The 21,472-nt window shown below is 38.3% G+C and overlaps 1 protein-coding gene across 4 annotated transcripts; it reads right to left on the bottom strand.

Annotated features, from left to right (window-relative positions):
- Positions 1-4: 4 nt before the first annotated feature.
- On the bottom strand, positions 5-20,502 carry LSM14A (LSM14A mRNA processing body assembly factor). 4 transcript variants are annotated; one of them, XM_035543213.2, is made up of 10 exons: positions 20,114-20,502; positions 12,339-12,502; positions 11,346-11,478; positions 9,544-9,666; positions 7,580-7,756; positions 7,212-7,274; positions 6,357-6,536; positions 4,661-4,832; positions 3,532-3,760; positions 5-1,734 (listed from the first exon to the last, which is right to left on the bottom strand). In XM_035543213.2, exons 1-10 carry the CDS (start codon positions 20,232-20,234, stop codon positions 1,711-1,713), a joined length of 1,386 nt encoding a protein of 461 aa, XP_035399106.1. In that variant the 5' UTR covers positions 20,235-20,502; the 3' UTR covers positions 5-1,710. The 4 variants fall into 4 exon arrangements, with proteins under 4 accessions (XP_035399106.1, XP_035399107.1, XP_035399109.1 ...); XM_035543214.2 differs by having other exon boundaries at positions 9,544-9,663; positions 20,114-20,497; XM_035543216.2 differs by lacking the exon at positions 7,212-7,274 and having other exon boundaries at positions 9,544-9,663; positions 20,114-20,497.
- Positions 20,503-21,472: the final 970 nt, after the last annotated feature.

The raw sequence follows: 21,472 nt of genomic DNA on the forward strand, positions 1-21,472 counted from the left end.
CTGGTGTAATTGAACAGTTTATTCTGGTTTAAAATTTAAAAAAAAAAAAAAAAAAGAAACAAAACCAAAACAACATCCCCGGCCCCCCCCCCTGCCGCGCACGGTACACGCCCAGCACGCCACGCTACGGGGGAGCGCTGCCTTCACACCTCGCCAGCCCCGCAGGAGCACGAGCACTGTTAACATGCAGAAACGTTACTAAACAAGGTTATCTAACTCCTAGTGACCTTAATAAGGAACCAATTACAAAATACTTCCTTGTAGTGCTATACAAAAGTTATAAAATTAAGATTCTATCAACCACTTTTAAATATTCCAATTTTTCCAACAGTGCAGTTTTCCACATCTTTATCACCACTGAGTACTTTGAAGATAAAGTAATAAAAAAAATCATCAAATTAGATCAAAATGTTTTAATCTTTGGATCCCTTTATTCCTGTGGCCTTCATATACATATACAGACACAAATGACCAGGTTTCTATTTCAGCATATCAAAAAGTTGTAACTAGTCATTCAGAATTGGCAAAAAGTCCATACTATGTCATTTGCGGATTCACGGTCTTAGAACCAGGTTTTTATTGTCTCCCAGCTATGGTCTATCAAAATGCAAACAACTCCAAACACTAAGAATTATTTAAATTGCTTATGTCTACAGGTATTACATCAAAGTTAACATTTCAAGAACTGACAAATGGAGACATACTTTTTGTCCCAGGCATGCCAGGAGAATCGCTTTAACTCATGTGCCCGGTCCATTATTTAAAAAAAAGTTAATATTTATCACTAAGTAAAGTTAATTGCAAATTGACATATGATTTTTTTTTGTCCTTATTCGAAAATATCTCCTTAATTTGGTCAAATCCTGTGATATGCCAGCAGCTACAAAATCAATTTCTTGCAAGAAAAGTGAAGAGTGTATCCAGTTTTATGCAATGGAAGAACATTTTCAAATCTTCATTATACTCCAAATATAAAATCAAACACTTAAGCCTGAAAAGCTGCTAAAGAAAAAAAAAACAACTAATTCAGTGTTCTTCAGCATATCAACTTCTGCAACAACACAGTATGTTTGCCGACTTAAAAATGTTTATTCTTTAAAAAATTAGTTGCTTTTTATACAGCTATACAAAGTTTGTAATGTTTCTTTGGCAATGGGATATAATGGAATTTTACAACTATATAAAAAGTTTCCTTTGCCTAAGAAACAGTATTTACTGTGTGTACATATCTGACTGACAAAGCAAGTTTTCTACTGTCCAGCACCCTAGTTGATAAAGTACAACTATCTCAAAAGGGATATTACAGGATTTCCAAAAAACAACCTTCAGTGGATCAAAACACTCACAGTATCGACGGCCTTCTGCATACAATTGTCCTTACAACTTGAAGCAATTATCAAATACAGTTTAGTAATAAGAAAAATCCTTTCAGTGATGAAAAAATACTTAAACTCCATCGAAGTACTGCTTTATAATTAACTATACATAAGAAATTACTTATCCTTCTGTCTCAAATATATTTAATGCTCACTGTTTTCAAAGATGGCCATTTTTCAAAAAGTAACTGCATTACACCCCTTTGAAATTAAATAGTTAAATCCCAGTGCTGGTGACAAGTATACAGCAAATTAACTTCATTCTTTGCAGAGATTGAAACTAATTCTCTGGATGAAGATCTAGACGTTCACGCAGTTTCAGCTTTCCTGTAGACTATGCAGCAACTTTGTTGTCTTTCTAGAGGGAACAACAGTAGAATGTTACAATTAATTTTGCAATAACAAAAACAACAGATTAATTTGGGTAACAGCACTGGGAGAAGATGCACTGTGATGGCTACTACTCATGTTCCAAAATCAGAAAGGAGACCTCTGTAACTATTAGCATCTGGTCAAAGCACCCTCAGTCTAGCACACACTGAAGCAGCTACTCGCTGACTAGAAGTATGGCACAAATCCTCGGTCTTTACACCACCTCCTACTTAACTGGAAAGATGTGAACCTTTTTCATTCACTAATTCCAAGCTTTGATCTTTAACTCCTCATTTCAATCCATGCTCAGCTACCAAAAGTATCTTTAAATTACAGGACTAATTCTTGCAATTTAACATAGGAATAACTGAGGGACAGTCAGAAACCTTTGTTATGAAAAAAGACTTTAATATTTTTTTTTAAAATTAACTGTTCAACCAGAAAGCCAGGATTTTGCACTGAGAAATTCTAGCTACTCACAAGGTAAGCTACCAGAAAAAGTTCTTCTGAGTCAGAATGTAAGAGGCTACACTTAATTGCATCAGTTTCATTAATTACATTTGTTACTGATTCTGAACAGTATAATTTCTGTCCTTTCAAGTTTAAGATAATGTCAAATAAATGGCTTGCACTGAAATAGAGATTTATTTATTTTTTTTAAGTTTTGCAAGCAATTCAGTTCTCCTGATTTATATAATCTGTCTGATCAATTAGTGTTGAAAAAAAAAAAAAGCAGAGTTTTAGTTTGTTTCTAAGAAAAAAGAAGTGCACCTAAGATACCACTAGCACAGAACACATTGCTTTGCTAGCTGAGGGTGGTATCTAATTCTGTCTTTTTCCTCTGAATGGCTGGCAGGAACAGAGAGTTAAGAATAGGACATCTTGATAGCTTTGCAAAAGCAACAAACTGCCTGAGTACACTGTAAAAGGAAGGTTATGCCTTTTAGCTGCCACAGATCTTGCTGAACAAACTACTATTTCTACATTCGCATCATGATGAAAGCATGTTTGTGTATCAGGTTACTTCAGTTAACAGGCTTACATGGTGGTTTGTGCATAATGCTTAAAGAAATTTTATGCCTCTTTCATATTCAACTAAAATGAAAGTAGTAATTTTAATCTTTTAAAAACCACCTTCTCTATGAGATGGGCAGGGATCTTCTCTTTCTGTTTTTATGCTTTATCTCCCGCAGTTCCTTTTTACTATACGAGCAGCTGATAAAAATCAATTGTGCCTTAGCCTTCCCAACAGCTGTTTAACTATAGCTTAACATAACTACAAAGAATGTATAACAAGTTTACACAACTCAAGTATTTTTTGACCTGCCTTTTGCGAAAGGTCATCTCTACACTTCAATTACTATATAGGATATTAGAAGTATATAAGCTTTGTGTCAAGTCACAATGAAGTCAAAGAAGTTCCTTGCACGCTGTAAGCCAGTTAAATTTCTCCCTTTCAGCCTTCATGTTTTCCACACTGATTAGAAAAATGCTTGCAATTCTTACTTCAAATGCTTGTATTGTATCTGTAAGACCTTTTACATTTTTCTACAAATCCAGCTACAGAACAAATATTTAGGGCACCTGAAGAAAGGTAACTTTCAGTTTTGGTTGCTGCTGATTGTAAAGCAACACTAGGTAACAAAAATTACCAGACTTTCAATTAAATACTGCAAAATACTATTCCAGAACTTCTAGTCCAACATCAAAACTAAAAGCAGAAGTTCTACCACCAGTTTCCAGAGCACCTGAACGGGTCATAATAAGATTAAATATATTTTACCCTATATTCAAAGTCAGCAAACTCCCTGCCTCCACGACCTCCTCTGAATCCACCACGAAATCCACGGGGGGCAGTGAAGCCACCTCTTCCACCTCCTCGCCCTCTTCCACCACGGAAACCAATCCCCCCTCTGCCTCGGAACCCTCCACGGCCACGATTGGGGCGCAGCGGTATTCCAAAGGTCTCTGCATTCAATCTTCTTTCCTCAGCCCAGGTCGGTCGCCGCTCCCTGCCACACATAAAGGAACAAGGATTGATTTGTTTAGCTGTTTAAAAAACGCTTTCAGAAGGAAGATTGCCCGTCTTTGTTAGAATTGCCAGAAAGAAAATGAAACGAAAAACTGATGCATTATCACATCGTAAATTTCCAAATTATGCCTTCTGTAAGTATCTACATGTCTGTCACAAATCATTTAACTCAGCAAAAAGGTATATGTTACAATATTGGTTATAAACTGATAATACTTTAAATTTCCTACAGAGAAGGACAAAGTCTGTATTGTCTGCACACAGCAAAATATAATAAAATAAGTAAGAGCTGTCTGCAATTTAAAACAGCAGAGAGTAAGAGTTTGTAGTTACATGTATTTATCTTATCTAGCTGTCACTAAAACAAAACAAAAAACATCCCCCACACTCTTTAATTCAAACTAGGTTAGCAATCCACATCATCTTGCCTAATAAAAAGGCAACAGCAAAGATAAGCTTTTATTTTCCTGTAATGCTATCTTCCCATTTAAACAATCCTACTGGCCAAGATAGTTATGTAATCTGCTTAGAAACCATTAACAAATCACAGTCAACACTAATTTAACTAAGGTGCTAATTCTGTAACAAAACAAAAAAAAAATGTCAACAGATTTGGAAAGGAGATTATACAGTACGTACACTCAAGTTCTAGAAGCATGATTCTAAAACACTGGTTAAAAGTGTCTTGCTATTAATGTATTGCATTTGCATACAGGAAAAAAAAAAGCTTTCAAATTCCTGTTTTATTTTGTCCATTGCATGTGGATTTAACCTTTACTAACCTTTGATTCAAAGTTCATCGTAATGAGTAGCACCTACACTACCTTATGACACAGGCATGCATTAAGTAGACTAACAAGCTTCCTCTTACAGGCCATACCTATTGTCATCGCAAGAGATGTTATCAAAGAAGGATTTGGTTTTGTCATAGTAGCAGTTGGGTCCAAGTGGATCTTCCTCATCTGCATTCCCTTCGCTATTTTGGGTGTCGACACCTGAGTCACCTTTGTCTTCTCCATTTATGGGCTTCTCTGGTTTCTCCAGTTTGTCTTCTGGAAAAGAAAATTAAACAGAAGCCTTCCAGACCAACAGACTAACCAAAATAGCAATGTAAACTTATTCCAAGACACACACACACACACTTACAATACTGAGTGTTCAGAAATATGAAAAGCCCTTGTAAATAGAATGTGGAAGTCAATCTGACACACAAGTTAGGATGTTTTGCTGCTGCTGTCTGTAGGTTTAATATCCTCTATATTCTTCGTGGATTAAAAAACAACACAGAACAAAGTTTCAGTAGACTGGATTTAAAAGTTACCTATTTTATAGCCTCCTACCTACCTCTTTTCCATACTTGAAAGCCTCACTCAGTCATTCCTCCTACAAAAGCCAGTCCATGTTTTTTGCTCGCATTCATTACCCTTCTCCGTTGTCTTCTGACTCTGCTGTCTCTTTTTGAGGCAGATGGCATTCAAGATATGCCATGAATTGACTATATATTCCTTTCCTAATAATGCTTGAAGTTCCAACTACAGTTTTGATTGGTACTAAAAAAAGCTGATGGTTCCACAGAACAACCTGTTATGATCCTGAAGTCTCATTCCTAAATGCTTGAACCTCAAAGCTCACGATGTCATGCATGAACTTCAGATATTCCCCTCAGCCCTTTCACAACTCACACACTACCACTCACTCGGTCTCATGAGGTGTTTCTGTAATTCTCTATGATTAGATTTCCCTTTCTTATTATTCTGAAAAAAACAGTATCAACAGCAAACTCATGATCTGTATGCCAACTCATTATCTAAAACTGATCCAGAAAAAGCAAGCACTAGAGAACAAATCCTATGGGATTCTATGGGTGATTTTTCTCTACACTAAAATTTGACCATTAATTGCTACCTTTTAGCCAATCATTTACCCAAACAGGGAACTCCTTATTTTTTCCTGTAACTATTTTGTTCAAAAAAAATAGTAGCAGCCATGTAACCAACAGGAAGGTGGTCACTAGAGAATGAGGTAATTAAAACACAAGCCTGTCAGAAAATAAAACAAGCTCCACGCTGCTAGCGCTTCTAACTACTCCTGTGTTACTTTGGAAAAGGGTAAAAGCAAAGAAATGCCAGAAACTTTTAGAAATTGAAGCCCTCATGCATTCTCCAGCAGAGTTCTGATCCCAAACTCATGCTTTTATTATTGCTTTTGATCTATTAATAACTGGAAATATAGATTTTCCTTTACTGCATCTTCTCCAGAACCCAAGAGTCCATTAACACTACCAGGACTTCCGCTTAAGTAATCTGCATTTTTAACTGACAGACTTGTTTAAGCATACCATATATTTGCCAGTTAAAATTCTTTCAAAATCCAAACTAAAATGTTAATCCAAATACTTAATGAATTAAGTAGATGATCATAGTTTACTTTTCAATTGCTTTTTTTCCCCATGACCACAAACAAGACTTAGCAGGTTATATCTCTTAAAAGCTGATTTTCCAAAGCAGCATTAAAACTTTAAACAGCGAGACATGCCTATTTTACCATGCTTAAATCCAAAGCAAGAATTGGTTTACCTTTTAGTTTAAGTTTACTATGAAATTCTCTATCAATTTCCTCCTTGTTGAACTGTGCATTTGCACTTTCGAAGTCGAAATCCTTCTCAAACTTCATTGGACCATCCCTCCTAATACCAAATCTTCCTCGGCCCCCTCGGTGACCTCCACGGCCTCTCCGTGCTGAAGGAGCCCCTGGAACTAAAAAAGGGAGGTTCTGGAATTAGAAAAAAGCAAAATGAACACCACCATCACACAAAAAAAACAAACTCCTGGGATAAAAGTGTGGCACTTCATGCACCCTGCACTATCGTTGTTAAAAGTCCTGTTGGAGCAGCTTATAACTTGTAAACTCACTTACAGTGAGTATGGCAATGACACAGAAAGCAGAATACACTTAGGTAGTAAAAGACTTCCTAGAAGTCATTAAAAGCTTTCTGAAGAGATAAAATGCCAACGTCTTTCCAGTGAACTATTTTTGTAGCAAGTTACATGCTATTATGTGTATTCATGGATTTATAAACATAACAGCATGAAATAACACTTTTTAATTTTTATTCAAATCACTTAATATAAAACAACCACAAGATATTTTTTCTTCAATGTTGACTTTTTGTAGTTGTATCTACTCTGATCCAATGCAAAGTTGTTGTTACCCACTACAAACAACTCCATGAAAACTTTCTAAATACTTAAGTTCTATACTACTATATTCTGGACTGCAAGATTTCTGGACTAAGATTTCTGAACACTAAAAACAAAGTCTTCGTACTTCTCAAAATATACATAATGCTGTAGTTTTTCGCAGTCTTTTTAAAAAATTAGTCATTGAAGTCTGAAACTAGAATGATAGCTATTTCTCAAAACAAGATTTACCAATTTGTCGTTTGCTTTCATTTCTGAGTTCATTTTCTGATCTTGAAACCTTGTGTGCTTCAGCTAAAGTTGGAAATAAAAAGATGATTTGTTTATCTAATTAGGTATTTTCTACCATACTTATGTATACAACTATATAGTTCAGATTTTCAAAAAATCTAGACCTATGAATTTAAAATAAGTTAAAATTTTAGTGAAAAAAAAAAAAAATAATGTTTGACTTGAAAAAAAAGTATATAAAATCCAGGTCTCTGCTGGCCAGTCTACTACTAATGGACAACAGGAAAAATCCTATGTGTTAACCTTAAAAAGAGCATTTCAGCTGTGTACAGTAGAAAGGAACCCACATGACAATTATCAAAAGCTACCTCGTCTGTGCTCTTGATTCTCTAGTGATTTTTGGCTAGCTGACACCATAGGTCTGGCTGGTACGGGACTCCTCCTCCCAACTGGTGCTGGAGTAGGCAAGTGGGCTGAAGCTGTTTGTACTGCTTGTTCCATGGTGGGGCTCCTTCTCAAATGATCCATCTGAGGGCTCGAACGACCTAAAATAAATAAAAAACACAGTTATTTCTCACACACGAATTCGAGTTATTGGTCTCAACCAATCTAGACTGACAGGTTTATCTGCCTTACCAGTCAAGACAGCTGTGTCCAAAGAAGAAATAAATATTTCTGCACCCTCAGATCCACTAATCCAGAATGAAGGATATTTAGCAATTCCCCTTCCCCCAGTCTAAAAGAAAAAAATGGGTAGGACAATTAATCCCTACCAACACACATCCATGATGTGCATTTAGCTGTGGAATGAAATTCTTTGATTGGAGGGATAAATACTCTTTCTGCTTCCCTGGAAAGCCAAGTGGAAAGTGACTGCTCCCAAAAGCAGAGATATTGTTATGACACTGAAATTTCATTTCATCTAGCACAATGTTGTATGTTCACTACAAGATTATCAACAGTGATGGCTAGTGCCAGGCATAATGTAGATGAAGGAGCTGTGAAAGCTTCCCCACAAAGTGCTCTTCATACATTTTAATTTGCAGCATGAGTGATTGGGGCCAGAAGCATGTTTAGAATGGAGACATCCAATCTGACCAGGCAAATTTATGACACAATACAGATAGATCTGTTGAGAAATTAGTGTGGTAAGACTCAAGTCTCGAGAGCTAAAGGAAAAGAATAAGTATCCCATAAAAAGTAAACAAAACCAAACCAAAAGAACACCACATGTATGATCTAAAACGCAAACATTTTGAAAAGCAAATACACACAAAGAAACTTGCTGATGCCCCACTGGAAATTTTGTGGCAGAATGTTTGCTCATCTGGAGCATATCTCCTATTAAATCCAAAAATCATACAGGTTTTAATTTCATCTACAGAAAACCAAGCTACACTTTCAAGAGGGGAAAAAGTAAACACTCAGCATAATTAATTCAAAAAACTAATCTGTGTTCGGTAATCCACCCAACTATTCCCTGAAAGCAGCCCTTATTGGTTCACAAACTTCAATTAGAATTTAAGAAAAGAAGGTTTGCTACAAGCACAGTGTTTTGCCTTTTAACATGACTGCAGACACTTGGAAAAAAAGCATCAGGACTGTATGTTTGCACACACTTTTAGTCACAGCAATGAAAACTGGAAGAGCAGGAAATAATGCCTTTTGGATTTTAAGGAGTAATCGTAGCACATTTTCATGACAAGTGAGGGTGAAGTTGCTTTACATTTAGTTTCTTTCCTCTTTGCCACTCAAAAAAACATCCAGAATTATCCTCATTGCTGCTTCTCTCTTTCTGCAGTATTACAAAAGAAACCGTGCAGTTTCTATTACTATTAAGCTGATTTAACTCTCAATGTCACTATCTTTACAGGCATTCAGGTGTGCTGTCAATATTATTTATGTAAATACAAATTAATAAAAAAACACTTTTAGGAATAAATATGTAAAAATTGTAGGCTGAAGGACTTTACAACTCAATAAAGCATGAACTATCTTGAGCTTTGTCATACTATCAATAAAACTAGGTATCAGATGTCCGTATCTACCTATTTGCTAAAATTATTCAATTGAATTAAATCTTACTCCTCAATACAGATGTTTTGAAAATAATGCGTTGCTAACATAGTTACCTATACAGCATGCCTAGATGTAGGAAAATACATTTAAAGAGCAAACACTCAGTTTTTTTGTTCTCGTAATACCGAACGTTTTTATGACAGAATTGAGCTGTTTGGTCAACATTTCTGGCAACAACTTAAATTGCAGGGGTTGAGGAAATGACTGGTCAAAAGCTAAAACTGGAAGACAAATAATAGTCAAAATGATTTACCTTGAGACATCTGTGTTTTTAGTGACCTTGCATCTGTTGTAAATGCAGAACCAACTGCAGTGCTTTGGGACATGTTAGCACTGGCTGAAGAGTCTGTTCCAAAAGACGTTAAAGAACCTCCTGCTTTGAAAGAAATAACACAGTCGTAAAAGCTGTTTTAGAGTTTTCTCTATTTTTAAAAATTAAACTACATGATTAGTGAAACCATATTATGCAGTCATTCTAGAATACACAGAACATCTACTCCCCAGCGCTAATTAAGTTTAATGTACATATTCTTAACAAGTTGGTAGAACTGTATTATCTAGCTGCTTTTTATTAAACAAATAAGGAAACACAACTAACTTTAACATCACAAGGGCTAACATAGCATGGTCATGATAGCATCTTACAGAATAATGCATGAACGCTATTCAGATGTATTTCAACTTCCTATCTTTCAAACAAAAATATGACCGTCAACTTTTATTTATTGGTACCAAGTTATGGCCAGTTCTTCAGCCTTCCTTTCACATGACTAGCATTTTCACTAAAAACATTGTCAACATAACAGTTACACAAATGCAAGTTTGTGATAAAACAAAAGGTGGAATACAACAAAGACATCTGAAACTTCACAGGAGCACCTCTCTTCTCTCATCTCACTCTCAAAGATGAAGGCTTTCACCCTCAGGATTACTGCAAGCTATTAGCTGCATTTCACTAAACAAACATTTCATAAAATAAACATACTAAAGAGTGCTAAAGATCAGTTTATCTTAAATACAAATGAAGGTTCTGATTATCCTAGGAAAACACATTTTTATTATCACAGAAGATTAAAAAAGAAGTAAATTCTAAAGACTTAAGACCAAAATTTATAAAGCCCAGAATTTTTAGTATTTTAACTACTTTCAAAATTTTCAGCCATCGCTGGAAGTGACACCAGTCAAGTAATACCCATTGTGTTACCATATTCTATTACAGCTGCACTTGTACCAGTGCAACACACACTAGTTGCTGAACTGCCATAGCATGTAAGGCCTCAACTTTCTTTCCTGGCCCCAAAATTCTCATCTTAAAACAGTGATGCATCTACTTCGCCTCTACGCAGTGAATGAGAACAAGATAAGCTTCATGCCCATTTTGTTTCTTTGTACAGTCGTACCTGTGGGTTTGTTTTTGTTCTTTACTGCTGGGAATACAAACTGAGTTCTCTTTTTACTTCAGAAACTTTAAGGGAGAAATGAAACTTGGTTGGTGAGCCTTGGAGAGCATCTACTATTAAATCTACAGTGGAAAGGAGCAACACATGCAACTCACAAATACTTAAAGCAATGGATTTTGTGCCAAGCTAACATCTCATGAATAGTTAGAGGACTGTCCTGGCACACGGACCACTGAATAATCTAAATCGTTGGTGAAGGAACACGCTACCTTGGTCAGCCTAGGAAACCAGATATCCACAGCACAGCTCTGAGGCTTTTCTAGAGTTGCTGCCTCTATCACTTATGAAATAGAAAGAATATAAGATGATTATAATGAATTTATATATATAACATAACAAATGAATACATGAACCTTTTCCCACTTATCTCTTTGAGGGCGTTTAGTTCTCAATCATATGAATGTTTTGATTTGAGGTGCAAAGGGCATGAAAAACCCACTATTCCTCAGCTGAACTGTGGGACTGATACAGACTGAAGACTTTGGATCTGCCATTAGGCTAAAACATCGATGGACTTACAAACACTCATCGCTGTCTACATACACACACGGAACTTCACTCGCAGGAAAACACAAAATAATAAAAATGAACATACCAACTCCAACAGCGCCAAACTGCTGTCCCACTAGCGGGCTTGGACTAAACTGACTGTACGCAGGCATTCTGCCAAAAGGACCATAGGACCCCACAGACTGGAATGAAGATGTAGTTGAAGATCCTAGTGAAGACTAAAGACAAAAACACAAGAAATAGGAAACAGCTCTGCAAGGCAAGAAAGGCACAAACTATTCATTAAGATTTACCCTAACACCACAACTATGGCTAGTACATACAAAGGAACCCTTAACATTCAAGAGCTTCTTTTAACATTAAGACTTCAACCATTTCAGTGCAGAAGCAAAGACAACAAAAACAGTGAATTATGCAGATTATTCTGAATGAAAAAACAATCAACAGCTGAAAACATTTTCACAACTACATATACAGTTTAGAAAGTGCCTTCCAATGCTACAAACCTGTGAAAACGGTACCCTAAAACTTGCAGTCTTCTCTGGAACCTCAGATACTGAACTTTGCTTTTGTCAAACACCTGTATAAGGTTTTGTTGGCAAACCTGGAAAATGTCACATCTTTTCCCTAAAGTTTCAAAAACCACATGACCAATGCAAGGCCCTGAAGGAGAGTGGGCTTATTACTACTGCTGGGATTAGCAGTAACACAGTTCGACAGATCTCAAAGAACACAGACAGAAACAGTTGCATCAGATTCAGAAAGAGACCTTAGAGGATTACAAGTATATGCCTCAAAAAATTCTCAAGATTTTTACCTTATGCAATAGCTAAACATTAGAAATGCATAAACCTTTGTGTCCAGTGCACTGTACTAGAGTTAGATTTCAACCTTGATTTTCAGTTAAAGATAGGATTCAAAAGAGGGGAAAAAAAAAGTCTTTCCACAGTCCTTTACACTGGATTGTGAACTTCAAAACAATGAAGGTTTTAATTTTTAGGCACTCTCAGTTAAAGAGCACTTTAAGCTGCTAGGTTATATTTTAAATGTTTATTGCTTAAGATACGTTTTGACTTACCTGAACAATAGCAGGGTCCTGTGGCAAAGAACACTGAGGCTTTGGTGGTTCACAGACAGTTAGGTCTTTAATGTCACTACCACGGAATATAATATACTCAAAGACTTCATCGCGAGGCGGTATAGGTCTATCAGTTGGTCTATCTTCTGTACCAAAGGAACGAACTGCAAAAGTGGGAAGGGGAAAAATAAAAAGAACAAAACATCCCTCACTTAACGAAAAGGTTTCCAATATGCTGTAAAGACCAACAGTTTTATATAAAAAGAATAAAATTTTGTTGAGCAAAACAGTCTAACAGACAGTATATTCTTTACCATTATCAACTGCTCATACAGAAACAAATAATTTGATCTTACAAATCTCAGTTAAAATTCAAGTGGAAAGATGCCTTTTCTGTTCTTTACTAAGACATGACTTGCACTGCCAGTCACAGGTTGAATATTCCGATTGTTTTGAGAGGATGAAGGGAAGCAGCATTTTTTTTTTTTTATGTTAACACTCACTGGAGATTAGTTATACTTTCAGGAATGCCAAGTAGCAACAAAGATTTGTAGGACTTAGCAACCAAGGGCTACATGACTTTACATACTTCATATTATGTGTTTGCAAGTGAGGAAAAAGCTTATGCTAATACTACTAGAAATTAAGATATTAAAGATGACCCAAAGCAAAGTATTTCTTAATAGATTCAAGAATCTGAATTGAGATTTAAATTGAAAATTAGGATCTCTGTAATATGTGTAGAGAGTTTTCACTAAGCAGAATGTATTTTGCTCATTAGTGTAAGTTTCATATGATTTACATCAAATTAAGTAAACTCACTGGGGCAGAATTATCTTCCTAAGCATGCCCACATAGTAAGCAACATACATTAAATTTATTTTTATGTACTTAGTTGAATTCCAACAATTTTCAGATTGCATAATGGTTATTATGCTTTTCCCTTTCCCCCTATGTATAATCACTACTTGCATACATGGATAGGATCACTTTACTTTCATTGCACTCTCCAAGGCCTCTCCTCACCTTAAGATTGCCAACCCTTGCTGAATATAAAATGGAACAATAAAAAAAAAAACGTGTCTACAAGAGCTCGAGTTTTGTAATCAAAAGTTAAACAATGAATTGAAAGAAATGGAGAAGAATACAATGTTAATACCATTCTTCTGAACATCAACTTGTGTCAGCTTCAACAATCCCTCACAACTGTCTTTGCTTCACCATATTAAGAAATTTTTATTTGCACTGTAAGATAGAGGTTATGCTGAGAAAACATCTGTATTTTGATTGAATGCATCAACAATCTGGAGACATCATTAGGCACTTATTTACAGACATAAAATCTCCAGTCAAGAAAAGCAGAGCTTCCTGTAGAGTTGTACAAAGTGATACCGAGTCATTGCTCAGGCTATACCATCTTCCATCACTGCTTTTCTTCCAGTACTGCATGAACAGAACTTGTCAGTCAAGTATTACAAATCTTTTTTGAGAAGCATAACTGAGGGTTATAGAGATCACTCCACACTAGAACGAAAAATAAAATTAAGTGGTTACAAATATTTAATTCACACTTATATCATCTACTAAGCTGAATGTAATCAACTTCTCTGTTTCTGTGCATCTAAAAGTCTGCTCTGAACACTACTATAGAGCGTGCTTAAGAGCTGTCAAAAGGCAAAACTTTGTTAAAAAGTGTCTTCTCTCTCTACAAAAAAAGACCAAGTTATCTGAAGGTAAAGAATTTGTAGAAATTAATTCAAAAGTAACGCAGAACAAATTAACAATATCAGTTGGTTGTGTGCTTTACTGCACACAGTTCATTCTGCTGCTTTTTATTCATCAGACCCTTCAACTTCAGTCCTGACCAAAGATACAGCTTCAGTTTCTGGCCATCCTATATACCCTATTAATTAATTAACTAGTTAATTAATTTGGCTCTTCATTACATCATTTGACCTGGTATCTTGGCAAGTATAACAGAAGTCGATTTTCCATTGGTTCTCTGTTCCACACTGAGATGGTTGGTCTAGTAGCCATTTTGCCTACAAAGGTGCACAAAAATGACCAGGCTGTGATCAGTAAGTTACTAAGTATTTCTACTTTCTAGCAAAAGGGAAGGAACTAAACAGCAGTAACACCACAGAAATGGGTAGAAAACTAGAGAACACATTTAATCTTTATATAGAAAAACTCATCTGATCAACTATGGAAGAAGTCTGCTTTGAAAGTGCTTCTCCTGTAAATCAGAGCTACGCTGTGTGCCTAAGTATATTAGCATTAATACCAACAACACAAGACATCCGGCAATTACCCTTCTCCATTCTAAACTAACGAAGAAAAAGCGAACGACTTAACTTCCGTCCACTAACAAGTTATGAGAGGTAAAGGTATTCTATCATACGTCAACAAGGACTCGTCTTTCTTCACGTCATAACGTAAACTTCAAAAGTATTTCCAACACCAAAAATTAGAATTCACCTGTAACAGATTCAATTGTCTATACAACTAGACCAAGACACAGTTATCATCATCTATGGTTTTGCAACAAAACACATCAAGAGCTGCTACTAAAAGTTTGGGCTTCTTTTTTCCTCCACCTCTTCCCTGCCCCAAATCAAAACGGTTTTAGTGCAACTTGTTTCAAAATACAAAAACCATGTTGCCCAATGAAGATTGTATACCCCTTCCCAACAGAAATAAGCTCCTCCAACATGGTGTTCAACCTTTCTCTCTCACCCAAAAAGCAATGAGAGTGAACACCCAGAGTCTGGTTTCTCTTGGAAGAAAGGAACGATATGGGCTACTCAATGTTTTTGCAGTATCTATCCCAATTAGGTCCTTCATATACTGGTATAACAGTTTTCTGTTACTTTTAATAACTTGCAAAGGGATAGCTGTCTTTATAGTTTCTTCTTTCCTAGACTGGATTAGGATTTAACATAATCTGAACTAATCAGAGCAAAGATCTTAATATTAAAGGTGATCAATACAGTAGAATATTCGAAAGAAATAGCTTTTACCATAATTTTGCATAATCAGAAATACTAAGATGCAGAGTATCAAAAAGATAAGGTACTGGAGCAGCGGCAGTCTTAGAGCTCTATCCAGCTCGCTCTCTTGGGGTATTTCCTCAGACTACTTCCTTCCTCCAGAAGGAGGTGCAGTAGTTCATATATAGCAAAATACTGAGGAGTGAGAGGAAATGAAAATAAGCACATGAAAAATAACATCATCTTATAACATTTACAAGGACTATGGTAAAACCATTCAATCTTACCTTGCCAATTAAAAGTTGTTGCTTTTTTTTTTTTTTTAAAATAAGCTAAACTGGTTTATTGACTTGCAGACAAAAACCTATCACCATAATATTAAAAGCAAACTTATTTTGACCAGCCCCAATGTTACAACTACATACTATATTTTAATACCTATTACTGTATTATACTACTATGGTATCCAAGGAAACCATTGTAGCTTTCCCTATCAGTTAACAAAAACAACCACCTGTTGGATGACAAAAGTACTGTTAATCAGAAGCCACACTTTATATTCTACTAGCAAAAGAGGATACTGTTCCCCTTTAACGTGCATTATTGCAAATATGCAGTTCAGTCAGTCTCTGCACACGGCTCCAAGCCAGTCTCACCAGCCTTACTTTGGATGTATCACGTAGATGCAGAAAGCAGTCCTTCCCCACTCTTAAGGCACCCATGAGATGTTTGGTGACAAAACTGAGGCCACCTCTACCAGAGCAGTTCACTGTATCTCTCTCCAACACCTCACAACCCTTTCCCTACACACCACTGAGGTAACAGTACTAAAGTGAAGGACACGCACCTTCAGAAACAGTAACTCAGTCTACATGTCCTTACTTACAGGAGTGTTGTGTTAACAGGGAGATAAGGTATGACGAAAGCAGGCAGGAGTGGGCTTTGACAAGAGGAACCATTCTGCTGTGACATACTATGCACAGGGCTGGTTTGGCACACCTGCCATAAACCTCAAGATGTTGGAGGAGCATGCAACTTAACAGACCCTGAAAAACAACTTCATACAAATTTAATAAAACTATCCCCTTCCCTTTTCTGTACCCACCCTTGCACTATAGGGAATACTCAGATCTTCGCACAAATTTAACTTGCTTCTGTCTTCATTTCTGACTCTTTCACACAATTAATATTGTGTAAAAGACTAAAAGAAAGGGAAGTTTTCTCTTGCATGCATCATTAGACAATGGAAAACACAGGTGGCTGAAAATGCCAGAATTTTAACTACTTATCAAGTTCATGAATGCAGCTTCATTAATACCTATTAATTATAATGGTCCAAATGCAACTCCAACCATGAATCCCCAACAGCTGATTAAGCGAAAACTGGTATGTTATATCAGAGAGACTCTCTCATTTTCTTACGCTTACATCCCTAAGGATTCCCTACTGTTGGCAGGAAACAAAGCCTATTCTGAACCAATATGATTGTTCTTACAGGGCCTACCTACATTAAAAATCCCTCTCCATGAGTCTATGCCTTGAAATAGAAGGCCATTATGTATTACAAGGCTGAAAGATCACAACTACTTTTTAGTGCTGCAACATGCAAGATCAACCATGACCAGCCATGATTATTCTACAGCTCCTCCTAGGTAGAACAGCAAGCACCACAGCGAGGAAGCTTTTATGCCTTCTATCTGTGGCTTGCAGTCTATTCTGAAACTGGTTGGACTCAATGACGGTTTAAACAAAAACAAGAAAAAGTGGAACTGGAGGCACATTCCAAACTAATTTAATTTGAAACTTGAGAATACAAGTGGGCGGTTTTTTGTTTCCAATCACTAGCTCTGAGAAGGTGGAAATCCAAAGAAAACATAAGCACCAAATAACATACAAAACCATCAAAAAATTGGCTAACTTGCTTAGTATTTGGAATTCAGTGTCATCTAGACAGCAGTTTTTATTTAAATAACGATAGACTTGCACAATTTATGAAAGGATCCATTGCCTTCCATCATCAGCCTTATGTTATACTTGATACTTCAACAGTTGCTATCTGCCTCTAATTCACAAGGCCACAACTTTCACTACTGAAAGGATCACAGCTTTGTAAATAAAATTCTGGCTAGAGAACTAGAAGCGACTGCCCCTCAGTAACTGAAGGCTACAATCTGTATTCTCTTATCAACCCAAAAATCATACTTCTGCCCAAACCACAAAAGATTTAAGATAGATTACATTCCACACGCACACCCTCCATCAGTTTAACCTCAGACTTCAGCTTAGCCCACTTAAGCCCAACTGTCAGACAAATCTGTAGCTATTCAAGAACAGATTCTATCCCTGCTTTTGCACTTCATGTCAAAAACAATTTCTTCTATTTCAGTTAGGAAAAAAATAACAGCAAACTGTCATGCACTCAACTCAGGTAACAGTCACACGAAGCCAACTACAGAGTGGAACAAACTAGAAGCAACTTTTTTTTTTCCAGGCAGAAGAAGTTTTATCTGTGGTAAAGACCCCAGTAAATAGTTTTGGTTTGACTTCTCGTCTTACCACAGAAACAGATAAATATTACCCAATTGACATATTTACACCTACAGACACTTTAGAAGGAAGAGGCATTTTTCTTCTTTTACAAATAGATCTAGCCATAGTTAACCACGCTTGTCACCTTATATATACATGCTATTATACCACACACATATGACCTAAGCCTTCACTTATTCAGAAGCTTAAATACTCTGTACAGTTGAACATTTTGTTCACGAGCACAGTGAGTTGTTTCACAGTCTAACATGGTTGTTATCAGCTTCCAGATTAATCTCGAGATTTTTAGTTCCCAGTGGCCTAGAAATACTGGTTTATTCTCTTCTGAATCATGGCACTGTCATTACAAAACACACATTCTTCAGCTAACTCAGCCAAGTTCTATTAAACCAAATTTAATGGTTTAGATTTACATTTCTGATGAGAGCTACAGGAAGAGAGTAGATTAGATTTGTAACTGTAGTTTGATCCATCTTAACTACACTTTGGCAGATGTGCCATGACATGACTTAATCACTCTCGAGAACTCATGCAAGATCAGCTTGGTCAGCACTAAATCTGTCTAATTTAAGGTAAGACAAGCTCCTCAAGGATGGGATTCTAAGTGCTTTTGTACAAACCTTAACAATCGTAATATTAAACTGGTATTTCTAAACTTTTTTTTTTTTAAATCATAGTGTTCATCACCTTCTCATGTTAAAAAAAAAAAGCTACCTGTCCTTTTAAAACAGATAATTCAATTCCAGCAAGGTAATTCAACCTGAAGGCAACTTTAGAAATAAGTGAGATCACATCATGAAAGCTAAATGGCCTGTAAATGAACTACGCAAGCCAACCAAACCCACTGTAAGGTGTTTCAAAGCATACATGTAAGAATTCACAAGACAAAGTAATGTATTTCTTAAATAATAATTGTCTATATACTTGGTGGTGGGAGCGGCCTTAAAGTGACATGGCACACAAACAAAAATTACCGCAGACGCCAATGAGTGATGAAAGGAAACTGCTACGATATAAACTCCACAGACCAACTACATATATACACCAATCATACAAAGTAATCTATAGACTGTCATTACCCTAAAATGCTAAGCATACCATATGAAACGGGAACAGAGGCTTGGAATATTCTCAAGTCCCACAAATTTAGTTTACACAAAGAGCAATTTTTGGATGAACTCTCTGCTTTTATATATGCATTTAGATTATTTAGCCACACTTCAAAGTCAATAATTGAAAATTAAAATACCACCAGGTTCTGCAGAATAAAGAAAAGATTAAAGAAATATTAAAAACTCTTATTTTTTTGACCTGAATATTGTACCTTGACTGAGATGGCTAACACACTTGTGTTGAGAGCACATTATCACATGCAAGGAATGGTGAAGTCCTTCATGTGGCCATTTTTAAACTTTCTTTTCCCCCACTCCCCAGTCTCTGACATTCTCACTTCGTAAGCACATCTTCCTAACTTTCTGACACACACGCATACGCATTTTGGCTTATATATTCTCAAGCCTGTGTCTGCACAGAATTTTGATTTATGCAGTGCCATATAGCTCACGATGAGCTTCTGAAACGAAGAGCTCACGATCAGCCTCTTTGTTGACAACCTAGCACCCATAGTATCTCCTGCAGACCCCAGCTGTCTCCTACTGCAGGATGCAAAAGAGTTCAGCAGTACGCGGCCCTAGACCCTTGAGATCCGGAATCCTTACGATGCAAAGAAGTCCTTCGGCCTGCCCCACTTCCTTCTTTCCTTTCCTAACTCAGAAGCAGTCCCACCACTAAGCTCTGCGTATTTTTCCTCCACCCGCGCCTCCTTTAGCAGTCCCTCCGTCCCCCGTCCTGACCCGGGTAGCGCTCCCAGCTCCTTTTTACGAGGCTCCCTTCGCGGCCCCTCCGGCCGCAGCCGGGATGGGGGATCCCCGGGGCGGCAGCAGCAGGGGATGCGCCGCTCTCTGCGCTGCTCCCCGGCCCCTCGCTCGCTTCCACCCCCGCTCCCCAGGGCGGCGGGCAGGAGGACGTGCCTGCGGCCCAAACCGCTCAGCTCCGAGAAGCCCCCGCCGAGCCCTCCCGGCCTGCCCTCGGCACCCGGAGCCTCCCCGTCGCCACTCGGCCCCGGACGGCTCCGCCACGGTTTCAGGTTCTCGCTCCGCTGCCGCCCACCCCGCTCCACTCCCGAGGCGCGGCTGGACCTCCAGGCCCCGGTCCTCGGCTCCGCCAGCTCCTCACCCTTGGCCAGCGCTACAGTGGAGTTTTCGGTGTCGATGGTGTAGAGGATCCCCTCATAGCGGATCTCGGCCTTGGAGATGAGGCTGATCTTGCTGCCGATGTAGGGCGTCCCCCCGCTCATGGTGCTGCCTCCTCGGTCAGGGACTCCCCCCTCCTTCCCTGCCGAGCGCAAACAACTAAGCGAGCCCGACTCGAAACCGCAGCAGGCGCTCTCCTACTCCCGCTTCGAGGCCGACCTCCCACCGATCCCCCAGCGCCAGCTCCCCCCGCGCAGACTCCCTCAGCACAGCCCGCTCCTGCAGCGCCCTGAAGCTCCCAACATGGCGGCCGCCTTCATCTTCCCTCAGCGGCGCCCCCCCTTCGCCCCGGCCGCGAAATGGATGCCGGGAGCGGCGGCTGTCTCGCGAGAGGTGCGGGGGCGGGGAGAGGAGGGGCAGGGTCAACATTTAGGGCGGCCGCAAATTTACCTCAGGGGGTCTGAGGGGGCGCTTGGTATCTTCTCATCGCGTTATGGGCTGCAGGGGCGCTTTGTGCCTTTCTGTGGGGGTTATGGGGCTTTCTATGGGGGTTATGGGGTGCAGGACTCGTCGGGCTCGGCCTCATCGCTCTTCTTTCTGGGGCTGTGCAGGTGCTGGGGCTCCCTCTCCCCACAGCCTGTCCTTGCCCTAGCCTGGGAGCAGCGGGGGTGGTGCGCCAGTCAGGCGGGTGGTTTGGGTAGGTTTAGGTGGGTTTGTTCAGTCATACAGAGAGCCGCACAAGTCTAAATGACAGTAACTAGTCAGCTCCCGTTTCAAGGGGAATTCCTTTTGCTCAGGTGGTGGTGTTGATAGTCAGATCTTAGTAAGTGATGTGATTGTTGATGAAACCATGACTTTAGTGTAGAATTACTCCTGGAAAAAATATCTTTTTAGTACAGGTAAACACAAAAGAAATTGTGATTTTGAGATGGCAGTTTGCTTTTACACCTTATGCAAAAATCATGAATGATGCTTCATATTGGAGATGTAGCATGTTAAAACATGATACTGCCTCAGGGCTCCTTTTTCAGATTTGCAAGCTAGGAAATTACATGCAATAAAAACTAACATCTGAAAAGGGTACTTAATAGACTCTGTTACAGCAACTGAACGCTAATATGTTGTAAAAGTTCAGCAAGTAGTTTGTTCAAGATACGACTTTGAAACACAAGAGCAAGCCAGATTTTTCTGGAAGAGCTTGGGTGTTATTAAACAGGAGCCATGCTAGACTTCTGGAAGTTTCATGCTCATGTAAAACTGTTGGAAAAATCATGGAGGGTTTTAGTGCCCAGGGGGTATTACAGCTGTTTCTAGGATGTGGTGGGCTATTGAAAGAAACTGG

This window comes from Cygnus atratus, chromosome 12 (genome assembly GCF_013377495.2).
Source record: "Cygnus atratus isolate AKBS03 ecotype Queensland, Australia chromosome 12, CAtr_DNAZoo_HiC_assembly, whole genome shotgun sequence".
NCBI lineage: Eukaryota > Metazoa > Chordata > Aves > Anseriformes > Anatidae > Cygnus > Cygnus atratus.